This window comes from Dromiciops gliroides, chromosome 4, assembly GCF_019393635.1.
Source record: "Dromiciops gliroides isolate mDroGli1 chromosome 4, mDroGli1.pri, whole genome shotgun sequence".
In the NCBI taxonomy this organism is placed as follows: domain Eukaryota; kingdom Metazoa; phylum Chordata; class Mammalia; order Microbiotheria; family Microbiotheriidae; genus Dromiciops; species Dromiciops gliroides.
The window spans coordinates 301191950-301219183 of NC_057864.1; the positions used below are offsets into that span (position 1 = coordinate 301191950).

Here is a 27234-nt window from a genome sequence, read left to right on the forward strand (position 1 = left end):
ATCACAAAGCATAATTTTATCCGTATTTTACAGATGAGGAAATTAAGTCTAACTTTTCTTTCTTTCCTTTTTTTTTTTTGGCGGGGCAATGGGGGTTAAGTGACTTGCCCAGGGTCACACAGCTAGTAAGTATTAAGTGTCTGAGGCTGGATTTGAACTCAAGTACTCCTGAATCCAGGGCCGGTGTTTTATCCACTGCGCTACCTAGGCGCCCCCAAGGCTAACTTTTCTTTTCTTTTCTTTTTTTTTTAATTTTTTTTTTTTGTGAGGCAATGGGGTTAAGTGACTTGCCCAGGGTCACACAGCTAGTAAGTGTTAAGTGTCTGAGGCTGGATTTGAACTCAGGTACTCCTGACTCCAGGGCCGGTGCTCTATCCACTGCGCCACCTAGCCGCCCCCAAGGCTAACTTTTCTTAAGCCATATAACTAGTAAAAAACAAAGCCAGGACTAGTAAACATGTCTTCTGACTCCAATGTTCCTTTGTGAATGTGACAAAACAGATATCAATCTAAACAGGATAGCCTTAAATATCCAAATTAGTTGTGTTGTTACTGAAGGTGTTTTAACTATAAAAAGCAGAAGTGTAGCTTCCACTTGAAGAATAAATACAGCATGCCAACTAGTATCTGAAATGAATGGATAAGAAAGACTTCATTAGGGCCCTAAAAAGAAGAGGCTAGCTAATTTTCAGCAGCTTTGATCCTTCTACAGTCAGCCAGCAGACGTCTGTCCTGGTTCCTAACTACCTTTTAAGCTCCTATAGCCAACTATGTCATAAAGCATAAGGGAAAAAAGTATATTCAAGGCAACTAAAAATGGAACTCATGGTTTACCTGGGAAAATGGGACTTTGTATATAAAAGGTACATAATGAGAGGTCTCTGGTGGGCACCTCTTTCAGAGTAGGGAAAACCTGGGATAAAAACAAGTGGGAGTAAGAGAGGGATGGAAACTAGTTTTGTGCTTTCTAGTAAGAAAGCTGACAGATATTGTAATATTGATCTTTAAATCTACAAAAAGGTTGAGTACAGGGTTTCACATGGTATCTAGCTATAGAAGACAATATAAGAAGAAACAAATCTTATGTACATAAAACAAAACAGATCTGTTTGCTTGCAACAATGGTTAAAAAAATTCAATTTCAGGAAGAATTCAGAGACTCCCTGTGACTCAGAGGGGCCACAACTGCCAAATTTTGGACCATTCTTCCATCTTACTGCTGTTCTAAAATCTTAGTAATTTAGATACTATTCCAGAGCTTCCCATGTCTTCTTTTCACAGGTCCAGTGCATGGGAAGCTATTGAATATCATGCCCATGTGATATCTAATTCAGGATGATGTTTCCAATGTGGTCTATGAAACCAAGGACCATGAAAACCCCAGGTTGGTTAGTAACAATTCAGGAACTGTATTAGAAGTAGCATTAATCTGGGAGGCAGACAACCCAAGCTCAAGTTAAAGTTTGTAATTACCATTGGCTTGGAAAACTTTGTGTAATCTTGAGAAAATTATTTCACATCTCTATCATTTCAAAGACCAAAGAACTCTAAGATTTAATGATTCCAAGAGTATGGATAAAGTAAAATAATACTCCAGATCAGAAATCTGTGAGTTAAGCTACAAAGGGCTAATGATAGCTAACTATCCAGGAACAGCTAACTCATGACTGTGTTAAAGGTCCTCTGCTATGGGTATGCAGCAAAATGTAGAAATCAGACTGTGAAGACTTTGTTTAAAAGGATCCATGATCACATTAATGTGGCTACTCCTTTTCATTATGCATATTAGATTCATTTATACTATCTCATGCTGTTTAATTCCTGTTCACGTCTCCCATAAGTTCTCTACTGTAAAATCTATGTGCTAAAACCCTCCTAAATGTTTTTAATAATCTTTGAAAACTAGGACAACACATAAGCTATTCCTGTTATTCTCCCTCCTTTTCCAAATCATACTTTTCCTAGATGATGTTTCTTTTTAATACTTCTTGAATGACAGTTACAGACCACAATGTCTTTTCATATGTAAAACAAACTGTCAATACCAAGCAAGAGGGTAATGAGTTGGTTAAGTGCCCTTGCATTATAACTGGGGAAATCAAATAAGTTGCTGTGTCAAATTTCTATACTACTACATTGATATTCCCTCGAAGGCTTAAATGTTTTGATGTCTAAAAAAATTGTGAGATCACTGATTTAGGAGAAGGGGAACCCTCAGCTGATATTGGCCCTGAGCAAGTCACTTAACCTGTCAAATGTTCTAGACAACTCTCCAAGATTATAAATTGCAGAGAAGGTGCCAGTATACACTAGTAGAGGAAGTTAGTTTAGTCACCTGGGAATTCTTTCTAATAATAAAATCACAAAGTCAATCCCTATTTCCTATCCTATATAGAATACTGAGATGGAGTAAGGTGCTCCCCTGCTAGTGATGATGAAAATATAGTTATAAAAATGTCAATAAATCTGAAGCCATTCCTTGGTACAAAAGTCCATCCAAAACAAAACAAACCCCCCCCCCCGACAAATGACATCGTATGGAATCTTGAAAAATGACAATTAATGAAGACTTTCATGAATGCATTAGAGGGATGCAATGTGAGTATGAGTAGGCTACAAAGCTTTCATTCAGAAAGCACATGACTGGGAAAGAAAATGGGGCCAATTGAGTACTGGCACTGGTACCCACAAAATATAAAGAGATCTAAAGGAAGGCTTGAAGCATATTAGGTAAATCTTATCTCAAATTTTTATGGGAAAGGACATAAAAAAATCACACAAAATGATTTTGTATGAATAGGTTATGTTCTGTATGCATGAAGAAAATACCCACATTGATATGGTCAAGCACTTGAAATGTATAGAGTGATTTTGCAGTAGACATTTTCTTAAATAAATTTTGTTTAAGTAATGTAAACATCTTTATTAAGAACACAAGTTGATAATGTAGTTAATAAGGCTTGGGCTGGGAGAAAGAGGGAAGCAAGCACAAGATTAAAAATTTGTCATAATGAATAAATGCAACATGGAAATATAGGCTTAAAAGCTGAGGGGACTTTAAAAGTCATCTAGTTCAATGCTCTAATTTAAGAAACTGAGATCCAAACTGACTAAGTGCCTTTTTTAGGGGGAGTAAAGAATGAATGAAGGCTTGTGATTTCACAGAAGTGGGAAAATCCTTCTACCAATATTAATAGAAAACTATTCTGAAATTCCTAGTCTTACATAATTTTCAGTGGGCACTGAGAGGTTCAGTGAAGTCACAGTGAAGATTAATTTCAATAAATACAAATGACAGGTTATGTCTCTTGTCTAAGGACCAGACAAACTGTGTTTAGAAAGGCTAATGACCAGAAGGCTAATCACCACATGAAAAACTGTTTTGGGGTACAATTCCTGAAGGCTGTTCACTAAGGAATAGAGGAAATGCAACTTGCTTTTTTAGAAGGAATATTAATTACATTAATGAAATCACAGCTCTTCTGAAGGACAGAAGAATTAATCTTAATTAGCACAATGTTAGGTGCAGGTATTAGACAAATAAATAATATGAATTTACCTTTGACAGAGTGGGTATTTTATTCTCTCTTGGAATTGTAAAGTGTTTTCTTTTCTCTTCTGACCTGTAAATTTTTATTTCTTCTTCTCCCTTTGCAGTTCTCCATTCTTCTTGCCTACTAAAAGTGAAGTAAGCCACATGCATGTTAGGTGAGTGTTCAACAAATGACTTCACAACAAAAATTAATTTGGGGGAAAATGCATAAGGAGATCCTCATTCTTTTATTTCTGCACTGCTGTTAATCTCTCTATAAGAAAGAAAACAATTAAAATACGTATTAACAAAATGTTATTAATGGAAATTGACATAACGTCTCTAAATTTCAAATTTATGCAAAATATATTTTTGCACTTAAATCTCAAAGCCAGTTGTTTACATTTATGAAGTACCTACTATGAGCTAAACACCATGCTAAGGATATAAAAGTATATATAATTACCTTATTATTTTGTACAAATTTTAAATGAACATGCCAAGCTATACAACAGAAAGTAAATTATTTAAATAGAAATTGGTGGGTTGGGTTTTTTTTTTTTTTGAGGGATATTTTTTGGAGGAATAGGGAGGAGTTGTATCTCTCTCCATCACCTAGCAAACTGCCTGACACATAGTATACGCTTAACAAATGTGTACTGACAGACTGATTGAAAGATCTAACACTATTCTACTCTTAAAATCTAACAATTTAGTTGGTGCAATGAGCAATATTCAAACTATCACAAGGGAAAGAGATAATTTTAAAGATGTTCACACAAACTGATGAGAAATTTGAGGATAAAAACATCACCTTCACCCCAGGAGGACTGGAGGGAAGGAATGTTAGTTAAGATTTCACAGAAAAAATGGAATCTGAGTTAATACCTTCAAAGAGAAAGGAAGTGAGAGATAAAGGATAGGAGACTGGAAATAGTCCAGTTCATCTAGAAAATGAATGCAAAGAGATGTTGTATTAAATGAGGCTGGGTAGGTAAACTGAAGACCACTTATAAAAGGTTTGGGGTCTGAGGATTAAGAGCTTGCAACAGTAGGCAGTATGAAGTTTTGTTTGCAGAAGAGTGATGTGATCATAGTAATGCAGTAGAAAGGTTACTCACTGATGTCAAAGAAGGGATTAGGATATGCTGGTAGAAGGAAGATTAGTTAAAAAGTTTTTATAATAGTCCAGACCAAAAAAAGAAAAGATAAAAAAGAAAACTTAAACTGTGGTTGTTAGATAAAAAGTGGAAGGGAGGAAAGTGATGTGAATAATATTACGGAATTAGAAACATCAAGATTTTAAATGTGATTGGATATGTAGGGAGAAGAGTATAAAAGTTATTCCTATGTTATAAATCTCATTGACTGGAAAGATAGTGGTACCTCTAACAGAAACAAATAAGTTGGTGGAAAGGGAGATTTTGAAGGGGAATTTGAGTTATTCCACTTTACATTTGTTGAATATGAGGTGCTAATGGGACATTCAAGTAGAGATGTCAAGCAGGAAATTGTAAATATAGCTCTTCTTATCTGGAAAGATTCAGGGAATCTGCAGAGAAATGATAACTGAAGCCAGAATAAAGTACCAAGAAAGATAATGCAGAGAGAAAACAAAGAGAACCTAGGATAGAACATAGAGGTTTACCTGTGTTTAAGGGGACAGGACAAAAACGAAGAACAATGAAAATAAAAAGGACGAAGGCTGGGGAAGGAGTTAGAAACTTGAGAATACAGTGTCACAGAAATGCATCAAAAGGAGAAAATGATGCATTCTGTCAAATTCTAGAGTAATCAAGAAGAGTTGGCATGTGGAAAAAATGTTGTTTGTCTTATCATTAAAGATGTTATTAGTGGCCTTGGAGAAAACTGTTTCAGTAGAGTACAAAAAATATATCACAAGTGATAGAGTAGGTGGTGAAGAAGAGGAGGTGATAATTTATTGGGTCATTCTATTGTAGATAGTAAAAGATGAGAGAGAGAGGTTAATATCTTAAGGTGGTGATAATTGAGAGCCTATGTAAAATAATAAAAGTGCTATTCAAAAAGCATTATTTTTATGGAGAGATATTTACATCCTTATAGGTTACAATTATACCAATTCACATTTTAAGATAATAGGAACATCTTAGATGCATGTTCACCTTTAAATATCTACACTAGAAAACAATGGAATTTCAGTACTCAAGATATATCCTCACTTTGGACTTCACTATAAGATGGTCCCAAAGAACAGACCATGAGGATAGCATTATAATGAAACACCAATATAGTGTGAGAACTTAATATATGAAAGTAGTTTATTCTTTAACAGATAATTTAACATTATTTTAATGTAAAATTTAAAAGGTGAAGTAAAAGGATTAAGTCTTTTGAAATTTTATTGATATGTTTAACAAAAAAAAGAAGCAACCTTGTGATTTATGGTCAACACATATTCTACAGTTTAATCAAACTATACTTTGTGATTATACCATGTAAAAGCCATTTATATATACACAAATGAATTTGATGTAAAAACCTAAGAAAATCAGCAGTTGTAATTCAACCCAATGTATCCCATACTGCTCAAAAGACAGAATATAAAGCTATGACAAAATAATATCTTTATTCTCATACTGAAGATTTTAATTCCCTCCCTCAAGAATTATCATTCTTTTCTCAAAAACTCACTCTTTCTTTAGAGTAGGATTAGACAAATTACTGCCTGTGGGCCAACTCTAAATAAAAAAGACATTCTTAGCTTGCTCTGGGGCAATAGTTTGCTAATCCCTGTTTTAGAGAGAAAATAGTCCCACAACCCTAATTCTAAATGGACACTATGGGGCAGCTAGGTGGCACAGAGGATAAAGCACCAGCTCTGAATTTAGGAGTACCTGAGTTCAAATCCGGCCTCAGACACTTGACACTTACTAGCTGTGTGACCTGGGCAAGTCACTTAACCCCTCATTGCCTTGCAAAAAAACAAAACAAAAAAAACAAAAAAACCCCCAAAATTCTAAATGGATACTAGATAGCCTTACCTGGCAACCCCAATCGACAATTCAGGCACTACAACTCTTCGACTCCAGGCCACGAGATCTCGTTCTGTAGCTATCTCACTTCTTGGTGCGTTGCTATGCATCTGCCTTACACCTTCAATTTGCCCACTGCGCCTCAGGCCTATGTTTGGTGGTGAATGAACTTCTGAGGTAGAGCTTACAGAGGCTGAATAAACAGTTAAAACAGTAGTTTATTGTAAGCCTTAGGGATGTATTAAGAAGACACACACACACACACACACACACACGCACGCACGCACGCACGCACGCACACACACACACACACGAACTGGAGTTACAATCTGAATTTAATTTCATATTATTGCAGTCATTCAAATGATCAAATATGAATTTAGCAGAACTATAGATATAAGTGAACCAGGAACAAAAGTTCAAAATTAAATTATTATAAGCCGTGAATTCAACTGTTTAGATAAGCTAATGAAATACATCAGTGAAGTGCAAGATCCCAAAGTTATGTCAAATCATTACCTTTGTAAAAAATTGTTTAAATTTTTTTTACTTAAAAGCACTATGTATTAAGGGAGGTAAGAAAAATGAGTAGACTAAATAAGATTTACAAATACAAAATATATATATATATAGCGTGTAAATTAATTCCTATTCCTGAGCGCTCAGAATATTTGTTGAAAAGGAGAAGATCATGGAATAGAGTTGGAACTCTGGCTAGGCGTTCAAGTTCAATTTGAACATGCAAAAATTAAGGAAGGGAAGGCACAAAAATCACAGAGGAGTAGTATGAGAAAAAGATGGGGTACGGGTAATGCCAGATTATGGAAAAACAGAAATGTCAGAGGGAGTTTAAGCTTTAATCGGTAGTTTACAGGAAGTTTTTTGATCAATGGAGTATTAGGAACAGAACCATGAATTAAGAAGAGTAATCTGATATGTCTATGATAGGCTGAGTTATTAGAAAGATGGGTTAGGAGAGTGTCATAGTGGTCTTAACACTTGAAGGGCCAAAATTTTAAGAACACCTTGAAGTATCAACCAACCTACATCATTTGACATAGAACTTTTTATTTTAAACACCTAAGGCAAAGAAAATAGAGTGGGATAATACTTTTTATTTAAAGCAAAATTCTAATATTTCTGTGTCAACTGATGTGCTTGTTCCATCTAGTGTTAACAAGAGATATTGTAAGACAACTAGAATGATGGCATTAGAAAAGGAAAGGTAAATGAGACATTTTGCGGACAAAATAAAGACTTCCACTAATATCAAGCAATCATTTTAAAGACAATTTTGATAATGTGCCAATGTAAAAATAAAACACATCTCTGCTAACCTCTGCCTAAACGGCTATTGTTACTGGTACCAGCTTCACTAGAGCGTCTCAGATCTTGTTCTTGTTGAAGCCTCTGAATCATGCTGTCCAAAGGACTGACTTCCTGGTTTGCTTGCTGACTCAAAACTTGATTTAATCCTATATTGAGTCAAAACAAAAAAAATAATGTTAATAGATACATTAAGGTATCTTCTTACAGGCATTCAAACAATCAAAATAAGAGTATCTAAATATTTTTATTGTTGTTCAGCTGGCAAAGATACTAGAGGGGTTTGCCATTTCCTTCTCCAGCTCATTTTACAAATGAAGAAACTGAGGCAAACAGGGTTAAGGTTAAGTAACTTGCCCAGGGTCATATAGCTAGTGTGCCTGAGGTCAGATCTGAACTCAGGAAGATGAGTCTTTCTGACTCCAGGCCTCCATTGTGTCATCTGGCTGCCTATTAAAAAAAATATTTCAATTTTTTATTCTAACTATTTACAACAGATGATATAAAAGCAATGAACAACACCTCCAATTTAATTCAACATACATTTAATAAATATATACTATCTTCCATTACTATGAACATCTACTATTCATGGTTGTAGAGAGAAGACAAAAATGAAACAGTACTTGGCCCCAGACTATATATATATTCTGCTGGGAATAAAAACATTATCTTATTCATATGAAAAATATTCCATAATAATGCTATTTAATTTGTACCAGAAACTCTAAAAAATGATTAAAAAAATTGTGAGTTTCAGGAGAACTATAAAAATTTTTATTCTGCTATAGCTGACATTTAAAAAATTCTACTTAATAATCACAAAGATGGTTTTATTTTTTAAACACCTCCCTCATAATAATGATCTAATTCATTAAAATAAACCTACTCTGGACAAATATAAAGGCCTCTGAATTTTGAAGGCTGTAGGAAGGGTCCTCAAAATACTTTAGTAGCTGCTACTCTATCATGTAGTCATATTGCTCTTTTCTCTCAATATCATAATCCTTACGCTCATGAGGTCTTAGCCAAAAGGAAAAATGGGAAGAAGATAACATAGTCTGAAGGCTAGTAGGACAAGATATCTTCATATAAATAAAGTCTACTTAATCCGTCCCCCCAAAGTGTAATAAAACAATATACTTTAAATTATGTCAAATTTATGAAAAACAAATACGATAAATAGGTAAAAGTTCCTTTCTAGCTCTCTGAAATGGACAAAAAACTAGCAGTAACAAGGACTCAGCCCCAGAAATATGAAGTTAAGTGCTAGTCACAGGACAAGAATTAAACCAAATCACATGGCCTAGGAAATGACTACCAATCAAGAAATAGAAACACTACATTTAGAGCTATGGTGGGTCGGTAGACCAGATCTTTTGTCCCAGGAAGTCAAATTTGAAAGGAACCTAAAGTGCTTTAATTCTTGAGCAGTGTATAAACAAAAAAGCTCAGCACACTTTTTTCTCCACCTGCCTATATAGTATTAGTCCTCTGATGTTCAAGGGTTGAACAAGAATTTAGTGAAGGGGCATCACTGTGTCACATATCAACCTTCCCAGAGGTGTTTAAATTAGTAGGAATTGGAGCCCTTTTCTGCCCAGCCTCCACACTAAAGATTTATGTATGCATAAAACCCTAGGCACCCATTTCTTTCCTTTCATGTTGATGTGTGATGGTATTGGTACTTCTAACACATAGGTGTTCAAAAAGGTGGGTGCAGTAGATCCTGTGTGAAAGAATTAAATGAAGACATGGACAAGAATAACACTGGATGAAATCTGTAACAGTGGAGGGAATACTAGCTGCTAAGACATCAAAGATTAATTTAAGTATCCTAATAAAAAAAGTTTTTTAAGGTACAAAAATTATAGAATTGTTCTTTTTGTTACTATTCTCCCCTGTACTCTGAATACCCACAACCCACTATCTATTGTCTATTAACCAGTAGCTAATTCCCCACATTCTAACTAAATATTTAATGAACTTTTACATATATGTATGTGTGTGTGTATGTGCATGTGTACACACACACACATATAAAAAGACTTTTATCCAAAAGTTGTTTGATTTTTTGTTCTTTTTTAAGGTTGAGTACACAGATTATTAACCAAACCCATGTAAGTGGCAGTGCTATATCATAGTACAGACAGTATTTCTTTTCCTGAATTTGTGTAAGAGTGAAATATAAGGTTAGGATGAAGCACAGGATCACAGATTTGGAACTGGAAAGATAAACTAGAACCTCCTTATTTTACAGATGTGGAAACTGAGGCCAAGAGAGGTTAAGTTACTTGGCCACAGTTACCAGTGAAGCATTTAACCAGTCAAGGATTCAAATGCAAGTGAACTGATTCCAAGGCTAAGAAATAAACATTCTCCTTGCTTTAATCCTGTATTTCTAACTCTGTTTTACCTCCCTGGTAATATTTCTCCAGTTTCCATGGATTTAAAAATTTTCCTATGTTTAACAACAGCTAGGGGGACTCTACTACCTATCCTTAACTGCTTTCAGACTGACTATTCTTTTTACAACACTATTTTCATGATGACAACAGTTTAAAAATCTTCAACAGTTTATCACTGTCTACAGGAGGAAATTTAAATTCTTCATTCTAGGAGTCAAAGATCCTAAAAATCTAATTGCTTCTTGGCTATATAACTTTATCTCTCATTTACCCCCTCTATAGGTATAGGTCATATGTGTGGATATACAAGCACAGAGGCTAAGTTAGAGTTGTCACTGTCCCTAAATATGCAAGCTTCTTATTTCTAAAGAAAAAATTAAATTCTTTATAGGCTGCAGCACAACTGCAAGGTATATCATACAGTTACTTAAACCCAGCATAAAAACAAAACAAAATCCATCAGAAAAACTAGTTCACATGGATCACTGCTACATGTACAAAATTTATAAGGAGTCCAACACAATAGTTTCCCTTCATACAAAGTAGTATAAAAACAGATCTATGTTGACTGTGAAGGTTTCATGCAATGTATGTATTTATGTATGTATGTATTCCAAAATGAGACTAGTCTAGTAAATAAAAACAGTAAATACTGCCCAAATATAATATTAGAACATACTGAAATCCTAACTGAAGTTCAAGTTACTAATCAAAGAACCTTAGAGTTCTCAAGAACCTCACCAGTCATCCAGTCCAAATCACACAAGAAAGGAATCCCTACTAAACTATTACACTTGACTGGTGGTCCTTTAACCTCTTTTTGAAGACCTCTAAGAAGGGGACCCCAATTCTTTCCTAAACAGACAATGACACTTTTGGCAGGTCTAATTATTATGACGTTTTCCTTGAAAATTAATATAATTTTGCCTCTTAACAACTTCTAACCATTGCTCCAGTTTCCGACCTCTGGAGCCAGAGAAATACTTCAAGACAGCTATCATACTTTTCCCCAACTATTGACTTCTCCATACTACACAGTAGCCAGTCTTCATGCCATGGACTCATGACTCTTTATCATTCTGATTAATCTTTTCTAGACCTTCTCCAACTTGTCAAAATTATTATCAAACTCACTTCCTAACTTATCAATGTTCTCTTTAAATCATAGAGCCCAGAAATGAAAATACTCTAAATGAGGTCTGTCAAACTCCTAATGGAATCTTAGATCACATTTGCCATATCATACTGCTAACATATATTGAGCTTGCAGTCCCTTAGGATCCCCAAATCTTTTTCAGAACTCTCCAGATCTTTTTTAGAAATGCTTTCTAAACATCCCTTCCCTATCTTATAATTAATTGTAAGGCTGATTGTTGTACCCAACTATTTACACATGATATTAATCCATAGCAAACTTCATCTCATTAGACTGAACCCAGTACTTTAGCCCATCAAGATCTTTTTGGATACTAATGAGTGCTAGCTATCCCTCCCAATTTTCTGTCACCTGAAAATTTTATGAGCACACCATCTATATCATTATCTCAAGTTATTGATAAAAAATGTTCAACAGCATAGGAAAAAACATAAATTCTTGGGATATACTCTTAGAGGCCTCCTGCTATAATAAATATTCAACCATTAACAATTATTATGGTCATTCAACCACTTTTGAAATATAGTACTGTCTAATCCAAATCTTTTTATCTTCTCCAGAAGAACAGTAAGAGATACTTCACTAAAAGCTTTTCTATAATCTATGTAAACTACATCCACACGATTCTTGCCATCTACTAGTTTAGTAATCCTATCAAAGGAAAAAAATCATGTTAGTCTGGCATAACCAGTGCAAAAAAAAGAAATAAACAATGATCAATGTACTATAGTAGAACTTATGAAGTCTCACCCAGTGGGGGTGAATCAAGCTAAGGGCTGGACTTTCCTCTAGGCAGCTACTCGTTTTCCTATTTTGGAGAGGTTCAAAAGAGCTTAAGTATTATTAAAAGGGTATAGAGTGGGACTAGAGAATCCTGAATCTGTGATTCATTGTAGTTGGAAACTTCCTTGATCAATGCGGTTCAGGATTCATCTATAAATTATGGTCTCAGAGTATCTTGGAGGCACTGTGAAGTAAGTGACCAATTCATTTCAAATAGGCAGTATGAGATGTGGAATGAAAGGATAGTAGGATAGCATTACCTTCAGGAAGAGATATATTCTAGTCTTGATTCTAACACACATTAGCAGAAGAAATTATATGGAGTAAAAAAGGGATACTGGGGAAAGATTTTTCTACATGTGACTATAATTGATAATCAATAAAATTATTTTCTAAGCAACATTTTTGAATTTTTATAATTTCACTGTTTTAAAATTTTCTATTTTTGTCAAATGTGTTGATTTGTTTCTAAATATAATTTTTTGAAAATGTCTCAAAATTATAAAAATGTTATGCACCATGACTGGATACGAAGCAAAATTACTATATTAAAACTCTCAAAACTGCTCCTAATCAAATCATATATCCTTGACATAATCCAAAGACCTTAAAATTGGATAATTTAAAATGTGTCCTTTTAATTTACCAGTTAGTTAGAATAATTTTAAAAATACAAATTTGAAATAATCTGGGTAACTATGAAAATATCCTACTATTCTGGTTTACAAATCAAGCATGCACCTACCTGAGGATGTTACTCCCATCTGAGGAATAAGCTGTTCATCCCTGCAGTTCTCACGACCAGGTACTAGTCTCTGATATCTTGATGGATGAGGGTTACCATCAACATCAACTAAAAATGGGGGAGGCATGAGATGGGGTGCTTGCTGAGTTTGTTCATCTAACACGAAATTATTGGCATCACGGATTAGAGGCCGATAATCACTATGAAAGAACATCTGATCAGCTATCTGCAAAAAGATAAACCAATAGATATGGCAGGATGCAGGGGGAAAAAAAGATCTCTATTTCATTTTTTAATTAATTTGACATTTTTATAATTTTGAAAAATAACAAAAGGACAATGGAATAGTCTTGTTGAATCCAGAATTATAATCATTCAGACATTTATTAAGCATCTGGTTTACATGCTTATTAAGCCAATGCTAAAATGTATCATTCTGTTAACACTTCAATCTATGTTAATAATATACATAATTATTCTTAAGAAAAGAATAAATGAAATATTGGTAGCCAAAGTAAGAGATAATAGTGGAAATATCGAGAGAAAAAAATCAAAAGGAATTAAAATTTATAATAATGAAAACAATAAATCCTAAATAATTTAAGAAGGTCCCAGGAATTCATAGGATCATAAACATAGAGCTGAAAAGGCCATTAATGACACCTACCCCAGTACTTTCATTTTAGAAATTAAGAAACAAAGGCCCAGCAAAGTGACTTGTATACAGTCACACAAAGGTACTAAGTAGCAATGGCAAGATTTAAATCCAGGGGTTAACCAGATCCAGCATTCTTTTCACTACTCTATGGCCTTTAATCTATAAGCAATAATAATTCAAAATTGATCACTTCAAATTCAAACCAGATTGTTTTCCCAAACAATATGGAGATTTCATTCCATAGTGCTGACAGATAAGTTAAATTTGAAGAAAAAATTTAGCATCTACATTCTTGTGACTCCAAGAAACGCTATTTAACTTTGAATGTATCAGAATTTTCCTCTAATGTACAAATATACTACTTTAACAATAATAATTCTGAACACACACACACACACAAACTTCTTGCCTAGATCATCTCCTGTTTTTCCTTGTCTTTTACCTATTTCCTTCCTTCAACCCATCTTCTACACTGCTTCCTCAATAAATATTCCAAATGTATAGCATGGGGGGGGGGCCCTAGGTGGCGCAGTGGATTAAGCAGTACCTGAGTTCAAATCCGGCCTCAGACACTTGACACTTACTAGCTGTGTGACCCTGGGCAAGTCACTTAACCCCCATTGCCCCGCAAAAAAAAAACCAAAAAAAAAAAAAAAAACCAAATGTATAGCATGAAGATATCACTCCTTTATTCTAAAAACTTCTGTATTTCCTCACTATTTGCCAAACTAGACTATTCCCTATGTCCTGTTCTTCCCATCTTTATGCCTCTACTCAGATCCAAATCTTGTTAAAGGTTAAAAATCTTCCCTTACTTCAAGTTCCAATTTCAGATAGTACTTTCATTTCCTGACATTTTCTTCCTTACAAAGCTTTTCCTGGTTCCATTTGATTGAGAGCAAGGCCTGTGTCATATCCAGAAACTTATTTATAAATAGAAGACAATATAATAAATGTTCATTGATTTGTTAAACTGAACTGACTAAATGGAGGAAGTGATTAAGTACCCTTGGGAGGAATAAAAGACTTGCAGTATCTCTTCTCAAATCTGAAATGCAGTCAGTAGTCAAAAACCCTTTCTAAAAATTAATATGCCATCATTGACATTTCAAGGAAAATTTAATGTTACTTTTTTTGGAGTTCCTCAAATTTCTAAATAGTATAAAGCATTTTAAGGTTTGCAAAGTGCTATAATACATTATTTTATTTGATATTCAAGACAATGCTATACATACTTTTATTATCCCTTGGGCAGGTAGGTGGCACAGTAGACCCGGAGTCAGGAATACTCATTTTCCTGAGTTAAAATCTGGCCTCAGACACTAGCTTGTGTGACCCAGAGAAATGTCTCTTAACCCCATCTGCCTCAGTTCCCTCATGTGTAAAATGAGCTGAAGGAGGAAATGGCAAACCATTCCAGTATCTTTGCCAAGAAAACCCCAAATGGGGTCATGAAGAGTCAAGACACAATAAACAACAACGAAAAATTATTATCCCTATTTTACAGATGAAGAAAAAGACTGAGTCTTGAATTTTCAACCCAGAGTCAGTCACAGTTAGAGTTTGATGACTTGAGGCTCTACTAAATTTCACCTTAATGACATTACTTAGAATCTTTTGACAGCAATTCAGCTTTAAGTAAAAGAAAAAGAAAAACCACTTGTAACTATTTAAAATGAATGCTCCACGTTTTGTCACATTTCTATACATTTGAATTTGCCTACAAAACATTTACACTTCTAAACATTCATGGAGTATATGAAAGAAAGAATGTATTTTGTTCATTATACATTATACTCTACCTTGTCATACTTGCTACTGGAGCCAAAGCCAAAAATTAAAAGATGCCCGTGGGAGTCTGTACATGCAAAATGCTGACCATCAGGAGAGCATTTGCAGTCAAATACTGCTCCATGTCCTTGGCCTTCAATCTGAAATATATTCATTTGAGAATCAATAAATGTTTTTTAATAAACTGGTTACTACTTTATAACTAAAGCTTTATGATAAAGATCTATAAATGTATATACTAAATGAACTGATAAGCAAGTAACTTCAATGTTAAACAATACATTTAATAATACATGAATATTCATGAAAAGTGCTAGATTGTTAGCCCTGGAAAACAAAGCATTCTATTTAGCCATAGAATTGGAACAATCCAGTAATAAAAGAACACTCTCCCTCCCCCCACAGAATTCTACTCATCACCTTTAACACAGATCTGAAAATACTGCTTCTGGGATTTAATCTGTCTCCTTTTAATCACTGGCTTTTCTGCCAAGGCTGAAAACTTCTAGCAACTGTAGTGATTTGGACAATTCTAGGAAGTAGAGAGAAGTCAATGTTCACCAGACACTGTGGTTCACACTTGTAAAAAAAAAAAAAATCTACTCACAATGTTTTGGTAATAAAATTTACTGGGTGATCTGATATCTTTTAAAAGGTGAATTTCAAAGGTTAAAAAAAAAGATGTTTACCTGATAATTGTTTTCTGTTTTCCAGTTCCATTAATCCAGAAGGAATGGGTTTCTCCCTGCAACCTGTCAATCAAACAGAGGTGGCCAATCACCACTCTGAATTTTTTTGCTCTCAGTGCTTCTTCAGACTACATTCCCCGTCGAAAACTTCTTTAGCAGTGTTCTGAAAAAGGTAAAAAGTCTACCCTCTCTCTGGCATATCTAAAGGCTGAACTGTAGAAAACAACTAAAACAGGGAGGTCACTCCCTAACCAATATCAACTAAGGATGATTTTCAACAAATTGTTGGGGAGCAGAAGTGTAGAGATTTCTGGATTAGCAGAATCGGAACACAAACACATTATCAGGTAAGAATTACCTTCTCTTTGTTCCGGTATCCACTGATCCAGAACAAACAGATTTTTAATAACAGTATCCTGCTGAGATCTTGGGAAACTAAAAACTTATAATAGTTAAAATTTTTAGAATAACAAATATTTCCTTCATTGCAGATTGTTTCAGTGTAAGAATAAAGATAGTCTTTAATGCATTTATGTGACTATAATTACAAAGAAGAGTAAGTTTTATTTTTCAAGAACACTACCTCACATTTTGATCTGTGGCTCTAGAAAGAAAGGTTTCCAGCTAAGGAATCAAACAGGTAACAGAAATAAAGCCTATGCAGGTAAACCTCACTAAAAAAAGGGAAAAGAATGAAAGAAAAAAGAAAACTAATAAAGAGCATAAAGAGAAAAGAGACAAACTGTTCTTCACTGGTTTAAATAGAAACGTGCATATATGAATGGCTTAATAAAAGTGGTGATAATGAAAACAAAAATTTTTGAGATTTCCGCTAAGATACAAATATATTTCAAAGAAAATCAAGCATCTTCCTGAAGTCTATCTTACATCAAGATTTGCCATAAGAAAATGGTACCAACTAAAGAAGATGAAGGAATATAGGCTAGATAAATTTCAAATCTCTTTCAAGAATGTCCCAGGTAAATTCCAAAGTGCATGTTAAGGTTTTTTTGTTTGTTTGTTTTCTGCGGGGCAATGAGGGTTAAGTGACTTGCCCATGGTCACACAGCTAGTGTCAAGTGTCTGAGGCCGCATTTGAACTCAGGTCCTCCTGAATCCAGGGCCGGTGCTTTATCCACTGCACCACCTAGCTGCCCCATGTTAAGGTTTTTAAAAGATTATTAATTCAAACAAACACAAAAGATTACTTATGGATATACATTTACCAGATAGTAAAGACTACAAGGAGAATTGATGATTTTGGAAAGTCCTTTATTTATATGGTTGAAATTCCAAGCCTAATAAAAAATTGTTAACTGTGAATTAAAGGTAAACAAATGTTTGTCTACATGTACAATTTTTTTTAAGTAGAGCCCTACTCTACATAATAAATAAATGAACTGAGAATACTCCATTCATATTCTGATCAAACATTATTTTCCTCAGTCTCATCACCTGCCTTGCCAGCAGATCAATTTTAAAAAATAATAAATTAAGCCTATTCACATCAATGTTTCCATGGCTTTTTGTTATCAGATATTAGAAAATTTACAGTTCTCATGATCTAAATGTTATCAGAGGTTAGAAAAAATAAATGCTATATCAAGTATGAAAACGGTGTTTTAATGTCAAAATGTTTAAAAACAATTATTGGGGGGAAACATCTAATAAAAAGAGTAAAATCAATGCACATGGAAATGACAGAAAATATTAAGTACCAATATCTTTCAATTTATGGACATAATATGGTCTTTTCAATATTGTTTAAATAAAACATCAATGCTAACCTCTGTCCAAACATACAGCTAATTAAAAATTTCTTAAAGTTAGATGGAAGTGTGTATGTGACAAAAGTGAACTTCTTATTGGTCTTGGGAATCAATGCCAAAACATTCTAATGTGGTTCATTCCATTGTCTTAGTGTAATTTTATGCCTAACACAAAAGTGACCATCATATGCCAAGACAACACAAATTAAGTTCTTTGGTGGGGAGCAGCACTGAAGGGAAATTCTACCTAAGTTTAATGGGATGGAATAATCATTATTTGAAAGTGTTTCTAAGAATCTGTTTAAGATTTTATATAATTGCCAAAGTTACATTTAATATTTACATAATTAGGTCATTTTTATTAATTTCTCTGTGAAGCATAGATAATGTACTACAGAGGGCTAATTTAAAGGTAGTAAAATTTATTTATTACCACATAGTAGAATTTTTCCTTCCCTATAAAGTTAACTACATACAGCCACTTTGGCTTTCATTTTTTAAAAGTCAGTAAAATGAGGATAGATTTATTTTTAAAAAAGGAAATCTTTTATACAGTTCACATAACCTTCCATGATCAAAATATTATGAAATCAAATTTACTACAAAAAAGATGAAGTAATGTATATAACTCCCATGAGTTATGAGATCAATTTCATTAATTTGCATAACAATTTAAAAATCATTATCACATTAAAATATATTTAGTCAACCATAGGGTTGAATCATTCATAAAATAGGTAGCATGAGCTCTCGAAAAAGAAGTACTGAAAAATTTACCAATTATTCTAGTGGCACAAGCTTATTATAGAATGGGTACAAAGCAAAAAGGCAGAAAATTACATTATGCTATGTAACTATTTCTCAAAGCAAATTTTGGTTATCTACTATCCTCTAAAAGTTTAAAATATTTGTATATGTCATTTTACAGATTTCTGAATAAAGATCATATTCAAAAAGATACCCCCCCTCTACCCCTTCCATTATAAAAAGCTGAACATAAAAGGAATTCGGTTAAACAAAGATGTGAATAAATTTCAAAGAGAAGTAGCAATAAGTAAATGCTTTAAAAGTAAGAATTATCCAGATGAAAGAAAAGGAATAAACACAGCAATAAAATGATGAGGAAGATAATTTTAATAGATAAGAAAAGGGATGCTGCAAAATTATAGACAAGTTGGTAAACATAGGTGTTAATTTTTAGTGGAAACTGAAATTAAAAGAAGAATTCTGAAGATAATGCAAGAAATTAGAAACAGCTTTAATGAAAAGAATAAAGATACAATTTCTAAAAATCAAAATAAAGATGACCCCCAAGACAGAGCTTGGAGAGAGAATTTCAGTGGAACTGTTGATTTTGGCTGACAAGGAAAACAATACAATCAACTAAAAATATCTTATACTTATGAAGCCTAAGTAAAATGTTGGATAATTTTCAAAGAAGAAAGGGAAAATGGGGAAAAACTGGAGAGATGTAAATGTAAGATAAAGCATAAGCGTAAGATTGACAATATAATGCCAGAGGACTGAACTATATATAACCTGTAAGAAATTATTTGTCTAAAGACTATGGACTAAGAAATTCTGGGAAAAAAAGAGAAAGTGAAATCTGGGATAGTTAAAATGATTTTCCTATTAAAAAAAAAGACCATTTCAGAAATTGCTGTTTCTTTTCTTAAAATTATTTTATCTAATGAATCTCTCAAGGAAATGGTGCTACCCTGCTATTTTAACTTTTAGGCGGGGAAAAAATCTGAAAATTCTCAAATGAAATTGCCATTGTATTAAGGAAAGCAAAAGCACATCCTGAGGGAATGACAGAAAACTGAACTGAGAAAATAACTACTCTTTTTTTTGTGTGTGAGGCAAATGGGGTTAAGTGACTTGCCCAAGGTCACAAAGCTAGTAAATGTTAAGTGTCTGAGGCCAGATTTGAACTCAGGTACTCCAGACTTCAGGGCTGGTGCTTTATCCACTGCGCCACCTAGCCGCCCCATAACTACTCTTTAAAAGCCTTTTCTTATACAAAATGATATCCTAAGGTTTATTACAATTGGGTTTAGATTTCAGTAAGAAAATGCTATACAAAAACTGATTCCTTACAATTGATAAGATAAAAAGTATGTTTTGCCATTATCCACTATTATAAAACTAATATTCTATAATACCATATAAATATAAATATGGTATCTTTCCAACCCAAAACTAAAGCACAAGGAACCACCGACATTTCTGGATTATTTGTGCATGTTTTCAAAATAAAGCATATAATTAGTCAAATGCCTAATACGCTGAACAAAGGTAAAAAGAACTCCACTAACCACTAATAAAAATACCTAGTCCTGACCTATGCCCATTTGCCAAATGAGACATTTCTAATTAGATGCCCTGCTGTTGTTACCTCAAACTGAATATGCATCTAAAAATTTCCAAATTACCTCTTTAACTTCCTTATTTGGTTAATAAAACCCTAACTGTTCTGAGGCTTGAATTATGGAAATGATTCCTCTCTCTGTCCAACACATCCAATCAGTCACCAAGTTCTATCAATTTGTCCTTCACAATTTCTTTTGTATCCTCCCCTTCCTTTGCATTGCTACTTTGACTAGCCAAAGAAGTCATTATCTAATGTCTAGATTGTTATTTGCCTTCCCTGCTCCAATTCATTCACTTCTGGTCCGTGCTAAAAGCTATCAGATTCATTTTCTTAAAATATTAGCATTATCACTATGATGCCACTATGAGCTACTATGTTGCTCAAAATCATTTAAAAATCCTTCGTGGTATCAAATCAAACTCCTTAATTTGACATTGAATGCCTTCAAAAAACTGTCCCCAATCAATCAATCAATAATCATTTATTAAATATCTAGTCTTTTTTCTAGTCATATTTCCCACTAAATCCCTACACAATTTCCATTCCAGGACATCTACTCTCCTGACTTCAATTTCACTTAATAATTTTTATGCCTACAACGCCCACTTCTCCCTACTTTCCAAATTACGTAATTAATCCTACACTCCTCTGGAAAGACCATTTTAAACACTAACTGCTGCACATATTCATTCCTAATACTCCCACCCTAAAATGATTTTTTTCTCCCTTGAAACTCTTTCCAATACTTACTTTTTCAATCAGTTGGCATTTTGATAATCCCTTGCATCATTAATTATGTTTTCATTTCTTATCTCCTTAACTGGATTCTGAAACTCCCAGAAGGCACTAATATATTTTACATACCTTTATTATTTCCCCTAGTACTTAGCACAATGGCCAATACAAAGTAGTCATTTAATAAATATCTTAAGGATAACTAAAATAACTGATATCATGACTTAGAAGGCTTTCTTCAACAAATGGTTTACCGTAGAATCTATTTTGGATATCTTTTAAGAATGCATATCTAAGAACTGTTGAGCACTAAATATTTAATAAATACAACTGCTGTCAAATACAATATGGCAGAGAAAGATGGCAGTATCAAATATTTCTCTAAACATTTCAACGTGTTTTGTTGGTCTGAAAGATTTTTGTGTATAGAACCTAGATTATCTTGGAAACCTGGCATGTCATTAGGAGTCTAAAATTTGTGTTCAAAAGAAACTTTTCTTTTCCTGAGAAGAAATGAGATGAAGAACCTGAAATCATCAGAGAGGCCTCTCACAATGTGAGATTAGCATGTATATAACTAGACTACCTAAATATAGAGAAGAAAGAATAACCTTGCACCTATGATTTTAAAAGTTGGGGTTTTCAAAATATACTTTCTTTATCTACGTAACTATAGTAGTCAAACACTTGAAATTAAAGTAGAGGACACACTGGAGAACATGGCAATTTCAGAAGTGTGCAGGTGCAAAAATTCTGAGTGGTGATTGGCAGCCTCTGCTTGATCGACACGTTGCAAGGAGAAACTCATTGTTCTGGATTAGTGGACACTGGAACATTTATAAAATAATCTCAAGTAAAAGAAAGGTTAAGTGAACAATTACAAAAATAATTTAAAATATATTTTTAAAGAAATAAAAAATGTTATTTGGAATTCACCCATGAGACAAAGAAAATGAAGCAGTACCATCTTTGAATAAAAATCCTGTCATATCATGTATATCAAAAGTCCATAATTAAAAAACCAAAATTAGATATGCAGGTAATAAAATTCTGCCTTGAATAATAGCACACATAAATTTAGAGAAATCATAGACCATATTTTAATTACTGCATATTAGTACTGACTATAAAATGGCCTACTATCAAGAAATTTGAACACTTCCCAAATTACTCGTGTAGCTTTTGTTTTCCCACTTACACCAATGGAATCATGGATCTTTTGAAGTATTAAAGTAAGTTTTACCCCTATTTCATTTAATAAGAAATGATATAGCACTATTCAATTTACAGTTTAGTTTCTTTTTAAACTTATTTACAAAGCAAATAGCCACCATTATAAGGAATAAAAGGACTAAACCAAGCACTATGTTAAGATTTCTACTGAGTTACATTCCCTTTGTCAGATACTTAGATGTTACCCTTTGAAGAATAATACTTTAAATGCTTTCAATTTCAACTCAAGATAAACAACACATTTTAAAGCTAATTATTCCTAGAAAAAACTCTTCATCCTCTTAACAACTAGCCATATTCCCACAGATCTGCAATCTGATCTTGGGGCAAGCCATTGACTTTAACATTTACAAAACTTATACCTGCCTTACTTTCAATTTTATTAGATTACATCAGGATGAATGTGTGAAATATAGTTAACTCAGTAAAGATAATATGTACATATACTATTAGTAGCAACTTAATAGAATACTGACTTCAAATTCATATATGGCTGCATCTCTGTCTATCATATCCTATCCTATCTATCTACACACAAATGTATATGGGAAGCTGGGTGGTGCAGTAGATAGAGTGCAGGGCCTAGAACTGAGAAGACTCATGAGTTCAAATCTGGCCTCAGACACTAGCTGTGTGATCCTGGACAAGTCACCACACCCTACTTGCCTCAGTTTCCTCATCTGTAACATGAGATGGAAAAGGAAAACACACACACACACACACACACACACACACACACATATTTATTTGGGAATTATTTTATGATACAAGTCTCTCAAATTTCCTAACAGACTTAGTTTTTAATTCATCAGTCTTAGCAAACGAATTGGTGCTGAGGAGGGAATTTTGACTCTTTTTAAAAAATGATTATATATTTTTAAAAACTACATAAGTCATATTTACAGTAGTAATACCTCAATTAACAAATCCCCTGAGAATGAAGATCCTTAAAGTCCAACCTAATCTATTTTTTAAAAAAGCAAATACCAAAAAAGAATCTTTTATCTAAAGCAGAGCTCACTGCCTTTGCAGCTTTATTACAAGAACAGTTCAGTGTGCACAGCTTCCATTTGACAGCAAATTAGTCTCCAAAGCTCGTCTTCTTGCAGCTTCCTCTCCATTCTTCGTTTCTATCAGACAAATTCCCCCATTTTTCAGGTATGCCTTCTTACTCTTAATCCCTTTTCAACAATCAAAACCTAGATGTGATAAAGTAATTTACACTTAAAAAAAAATTAACTTAGTAATATTAACCTCTGCCAACCAGCATTTTAAGCCTATTGTCTCTAACAGAGGGGAAAAAAAGTATTTTCTCTTTATAAAGAAAATTCAGGCACCAGCAACTACATATAGCAAGGACATGTTATGGGGCAATGAGGAGAGGAGAGAGAAAATACCTGACATTATATGAAATCTAATCTCTTAGGCCTAATCTGATCACAAAAACCAATTTAGGCCTCTTAGAGCAGGGGTTCTTTCCTAGGGTCTGGGGATGAATTTCAAGTAGCCTACAAATGTGGACAGAGAAGAAACTGCTTTGTATTTTCACTAATCTCTGAGTGATCTTTCCTTTTATTTTTTTAAGACAACACTCTGAGAAGGGGCCTATAGCCTTTGTCAGAATGTCAAAGGGGTTCATGCCACAAAAAGTTAAGAACTCCAGTTTTGCATAACTTAGACAATGGTTGGGAGAAGATGGCATATAATATCTTTTTTTTGGGGGGGGGGGGAGACAATTGGGGTTAAGTGACTTGCCCAGGGTCACACAGCTAGTGAGTGTTAAGTGTCTGAGGCCAGATTTGAACTCAGGTACTCCTGAATCCAGGACTGGTGCTCTATCCAGGCATATAATATCTTAATTCCTTACTACTTTGGATAGACCAGAAGGAGAGAAAAGTCTCTACTTTCTTCTAAGGCTTATATCCCACTTTGCACTGGCACAGGTCTCTTCTTTCCAGATTTCTGCCTCTTCCCCAGGCCCCTCAACCTTTCTGGAGAACATTTTGGACTCTTCCTCCCCACCCCTCTTAGTTACCATCTATTCAATAAACTCTAGTAGCCCTATCATCTCCAGGATTAAATACAAAATTCCATTTGGTTTTCAAAGTCCTTTATGAGCTAACACCCTCCCATCTTCTTACATCTTATTCATCTCCCAAGTACTTGGTAATTCAGTGATCATGGCCTAGTGACCTCCATGTGGTTTCCTGCACAAGACAGTCCATCTTCCACCTCCCAGAATTGTCTGTTCCTCATACCTGGAATTTTCTCCCTCTTCTCTGTCCTTCTGCCTTTCCTGAATTGCTTCAAGTCATAGCTAAAATTCTACTTATACAAGGTTTTCCTGTTCCCTATTAATGATAAGGCCTTGCTACTGGGAACATCTCCAATTTATCTTGTATACATGTCTATCTTATTTGTATATATTAGTTTGAACATTTCCTTTCCCGTTATACTATGAGCTTCTTGAAAGCAGGGGCTCTTTTTTTGCCTTTATTTGTACTCCAGCCAAAAGGAAAGGATTAATGTTTGTTTGGCTTAAAATAATTGTTTCCTCCTCCTTTTCTATTTCTACTTCTATCCCATGGATCTGTAGTATATATTATGTGTTTTGGGGACATGCGACATTACTCCAATCTTAGCATTTAGTAAATTACAATTTTTTTTTTTTAGTGAGGCAATTGGGGTTAGGTGACTTGCCGAGGGTCACACAGCTAGTAAGTGTCAAGTGTCTGAGGCCGGATTTGACCTCAAGTTCTCCTGACTCCAGGGCCGGTGCTCTATCTACTGCGGCACCTAGCTGCCCCGAATTACATTATTTTTTATACCACAAAACCTACTTTATCTGATGAGTCAGAATACATTGTAATTCCTATGTTACTTGTCCCCAATATTTCTTTCAAACAGGTACAGGACTAGAATGCCTTCTGGTTATTCAACAAAGCCATGCAGTTTGATTCCTATTTAAGTACCTGTACACCAGTTTTTTGTTTTTGGGTACGGCAATTGAGGTTAAGTGACTTGCCCAGGGTCACACAGCTAGTAAGTGTAAAGTGTCTGAGGCTGGATTTGAACTCAGGTACTCCTGAATCCAGGGCCGGTGCTTTATCCATTGCGCCACCTAGCTGCCCCACCAGTTTTTAAATGTACTGATATTTTGTGGATTATTAGTCAAAAGTTTAACAATTCTACCTATATCCCAAAACCTCTATTTTTCCAGTTTAACAAAAACAACAACAAAGTACTGCTGAAACCAAGTAATTGCAGTTTTCATGTTAAGGCCACAGAACTCAGTACAAAATAATAAAAGCAAAGAGACATTCAGGATGACTAAGATGCAACAAACTAATTTAGGGTACTTGTTACTATATCCAGACACACTTAGACAAAATAATAAAAGATATCTTCATACAGCCAAAATACTTTACAAATTTGCTCAGTTAAACAGCTATAGTGGAACTTAGAATTACAGGATATTTATGACTAGAGATAATATAGTGCAAACTGACCACTGAAAAACCACTATCATGGTTTTTAGAAGAAAGTATGCAGGAATACTTTCAGGTTCTCAGAGCCAAGGGAAAAGTTAAAGTAGGATAGAAGAGAAATTTCATGTTCTCCTCCACACCTAGGCTAACCAGAAAGTTTCAAATATAAGAACGTAAGGGTTCCACAAAAAGGGCTTAATATCTTATCATAATACTAGTTATAAACTAATCATTTTAATAAAATTTAAATATAATAAAAATTGGGGAAATAGTATTTTAATGTAAAGTTACTTATTCCTATAGAAAAGTGGGACCAGAATATTATGGTTTAAATTCATTAACATCATTAAATAATAGTTTATTAATTTATTTTTGTAATTCATAAACAGGAATTATTACACAGGGAATGAACCCCTAGAAGAAAGAAATAAGAATGTTTCTCTGTAGTAAAGTTATTAAATTAAATTCAAATATGAAAATGATAATATTAAGTCATTCATATAGAACTTTTTACGGTTTTCAAAAATACTTCACATAGTTTTCTTTGTTATTCACAAAGAAAGTAAAATGATTTGGTCAGTGCCACATAGAAAGTATCAGAGTCAAGAATCAAACACAGGCCTTTTACTATTTTGAAGAAATTTATATATTTCCCTACATTGGTTTTCTACTAGAAGATAAAAAGTGATTTGACTAAAATTTGTTTAAAAGAAACTTTATTAAATATTCCAAACTTTTTGCTAATAGCTATTATTAAATGATTTATTTGGGACTAAAAACAAAACAATACTTTTCTATATTAAATATCCATGGTAATGGAAAAAGAACAAAAAATCCTTCTTCCACCAGCAAAAAACTTATCAAATTCTTAAATATTTTAAGTGGTTGTTTTAATATTTTACTTGCCCTTTATAAAAAGTGGTAAAATCAGCTGAGAAAAGGTTGGGTTTAGGAAGGGAGAAGGTGGTAAAACAAAGGACGTCTAGGGCCCACATTTGGGAAGACAAAGTATCTTCAGTCTAGAAACAAAAGTCTCTAAAAATGTTCTAGCAAAAGTAGGACGCTGTCCTAACTGAAATCACCCTCCCAGAAAATAAACACCACTTAACATGACTGAGTTAGAAATTAGACTTGAAATGGAATGAGTATTCAGGTCTCAATTTTGTGAAATAAGTAGCTGTGAGTGCTAAACACCACTTTAATAAACACTTCAATAGTTTACAAATCTATAATTTCAATTTGGCAATCTTCCTCCCTCTACTGACACAGACATCGTATGGTGATGACCTTCTTTGAACTTAGCCAGGACTGCCTACAATCAAGTGTTTGCTTTTTATTTATTGAACAGGATCACAGAATCAGAATTGGAAGGAGCTTTAAGAGTTCATTTAGCTCAAAGTCTTCATTTTAAAAAACACATAGTGATTTTTCCCTACCCCTTCTCTTTCTTACAAGAAACAGAAATCTTTAAGGAATAGAGAATAATAAAAGATTTCATCTCATTTAAAAATAGGTTTAATATATTCTTTAAGG

The 27234-nt window shown here is 33.9% G+C and overlaps 1 protein-coding gene across 1 annotated transcript in view; it reads right to left on the bottom strand.

Moving 5' to 3' along the window:
- The window catches only part of LOC122753697 (pleckstrin homology domain interacting protein), a 181192-nt gene that overhangs the window by 72344 nt on the left and 81614 nt on the right, over positions 1-27234 (bottom strand). The window contains 5 exon segments of the mRNA XM_044001307.1: positions 3560-3677; positions 6556-6739; positions 7884-8021; positions 12965-13190; positions 15425-15553. Coding sequence (XP_043857242.1) covers positions 3560-3677; positions 6556-6739; positions 7884-8021; positions 12965-13190; positions 15425-15553 — 795 coding nt within the window.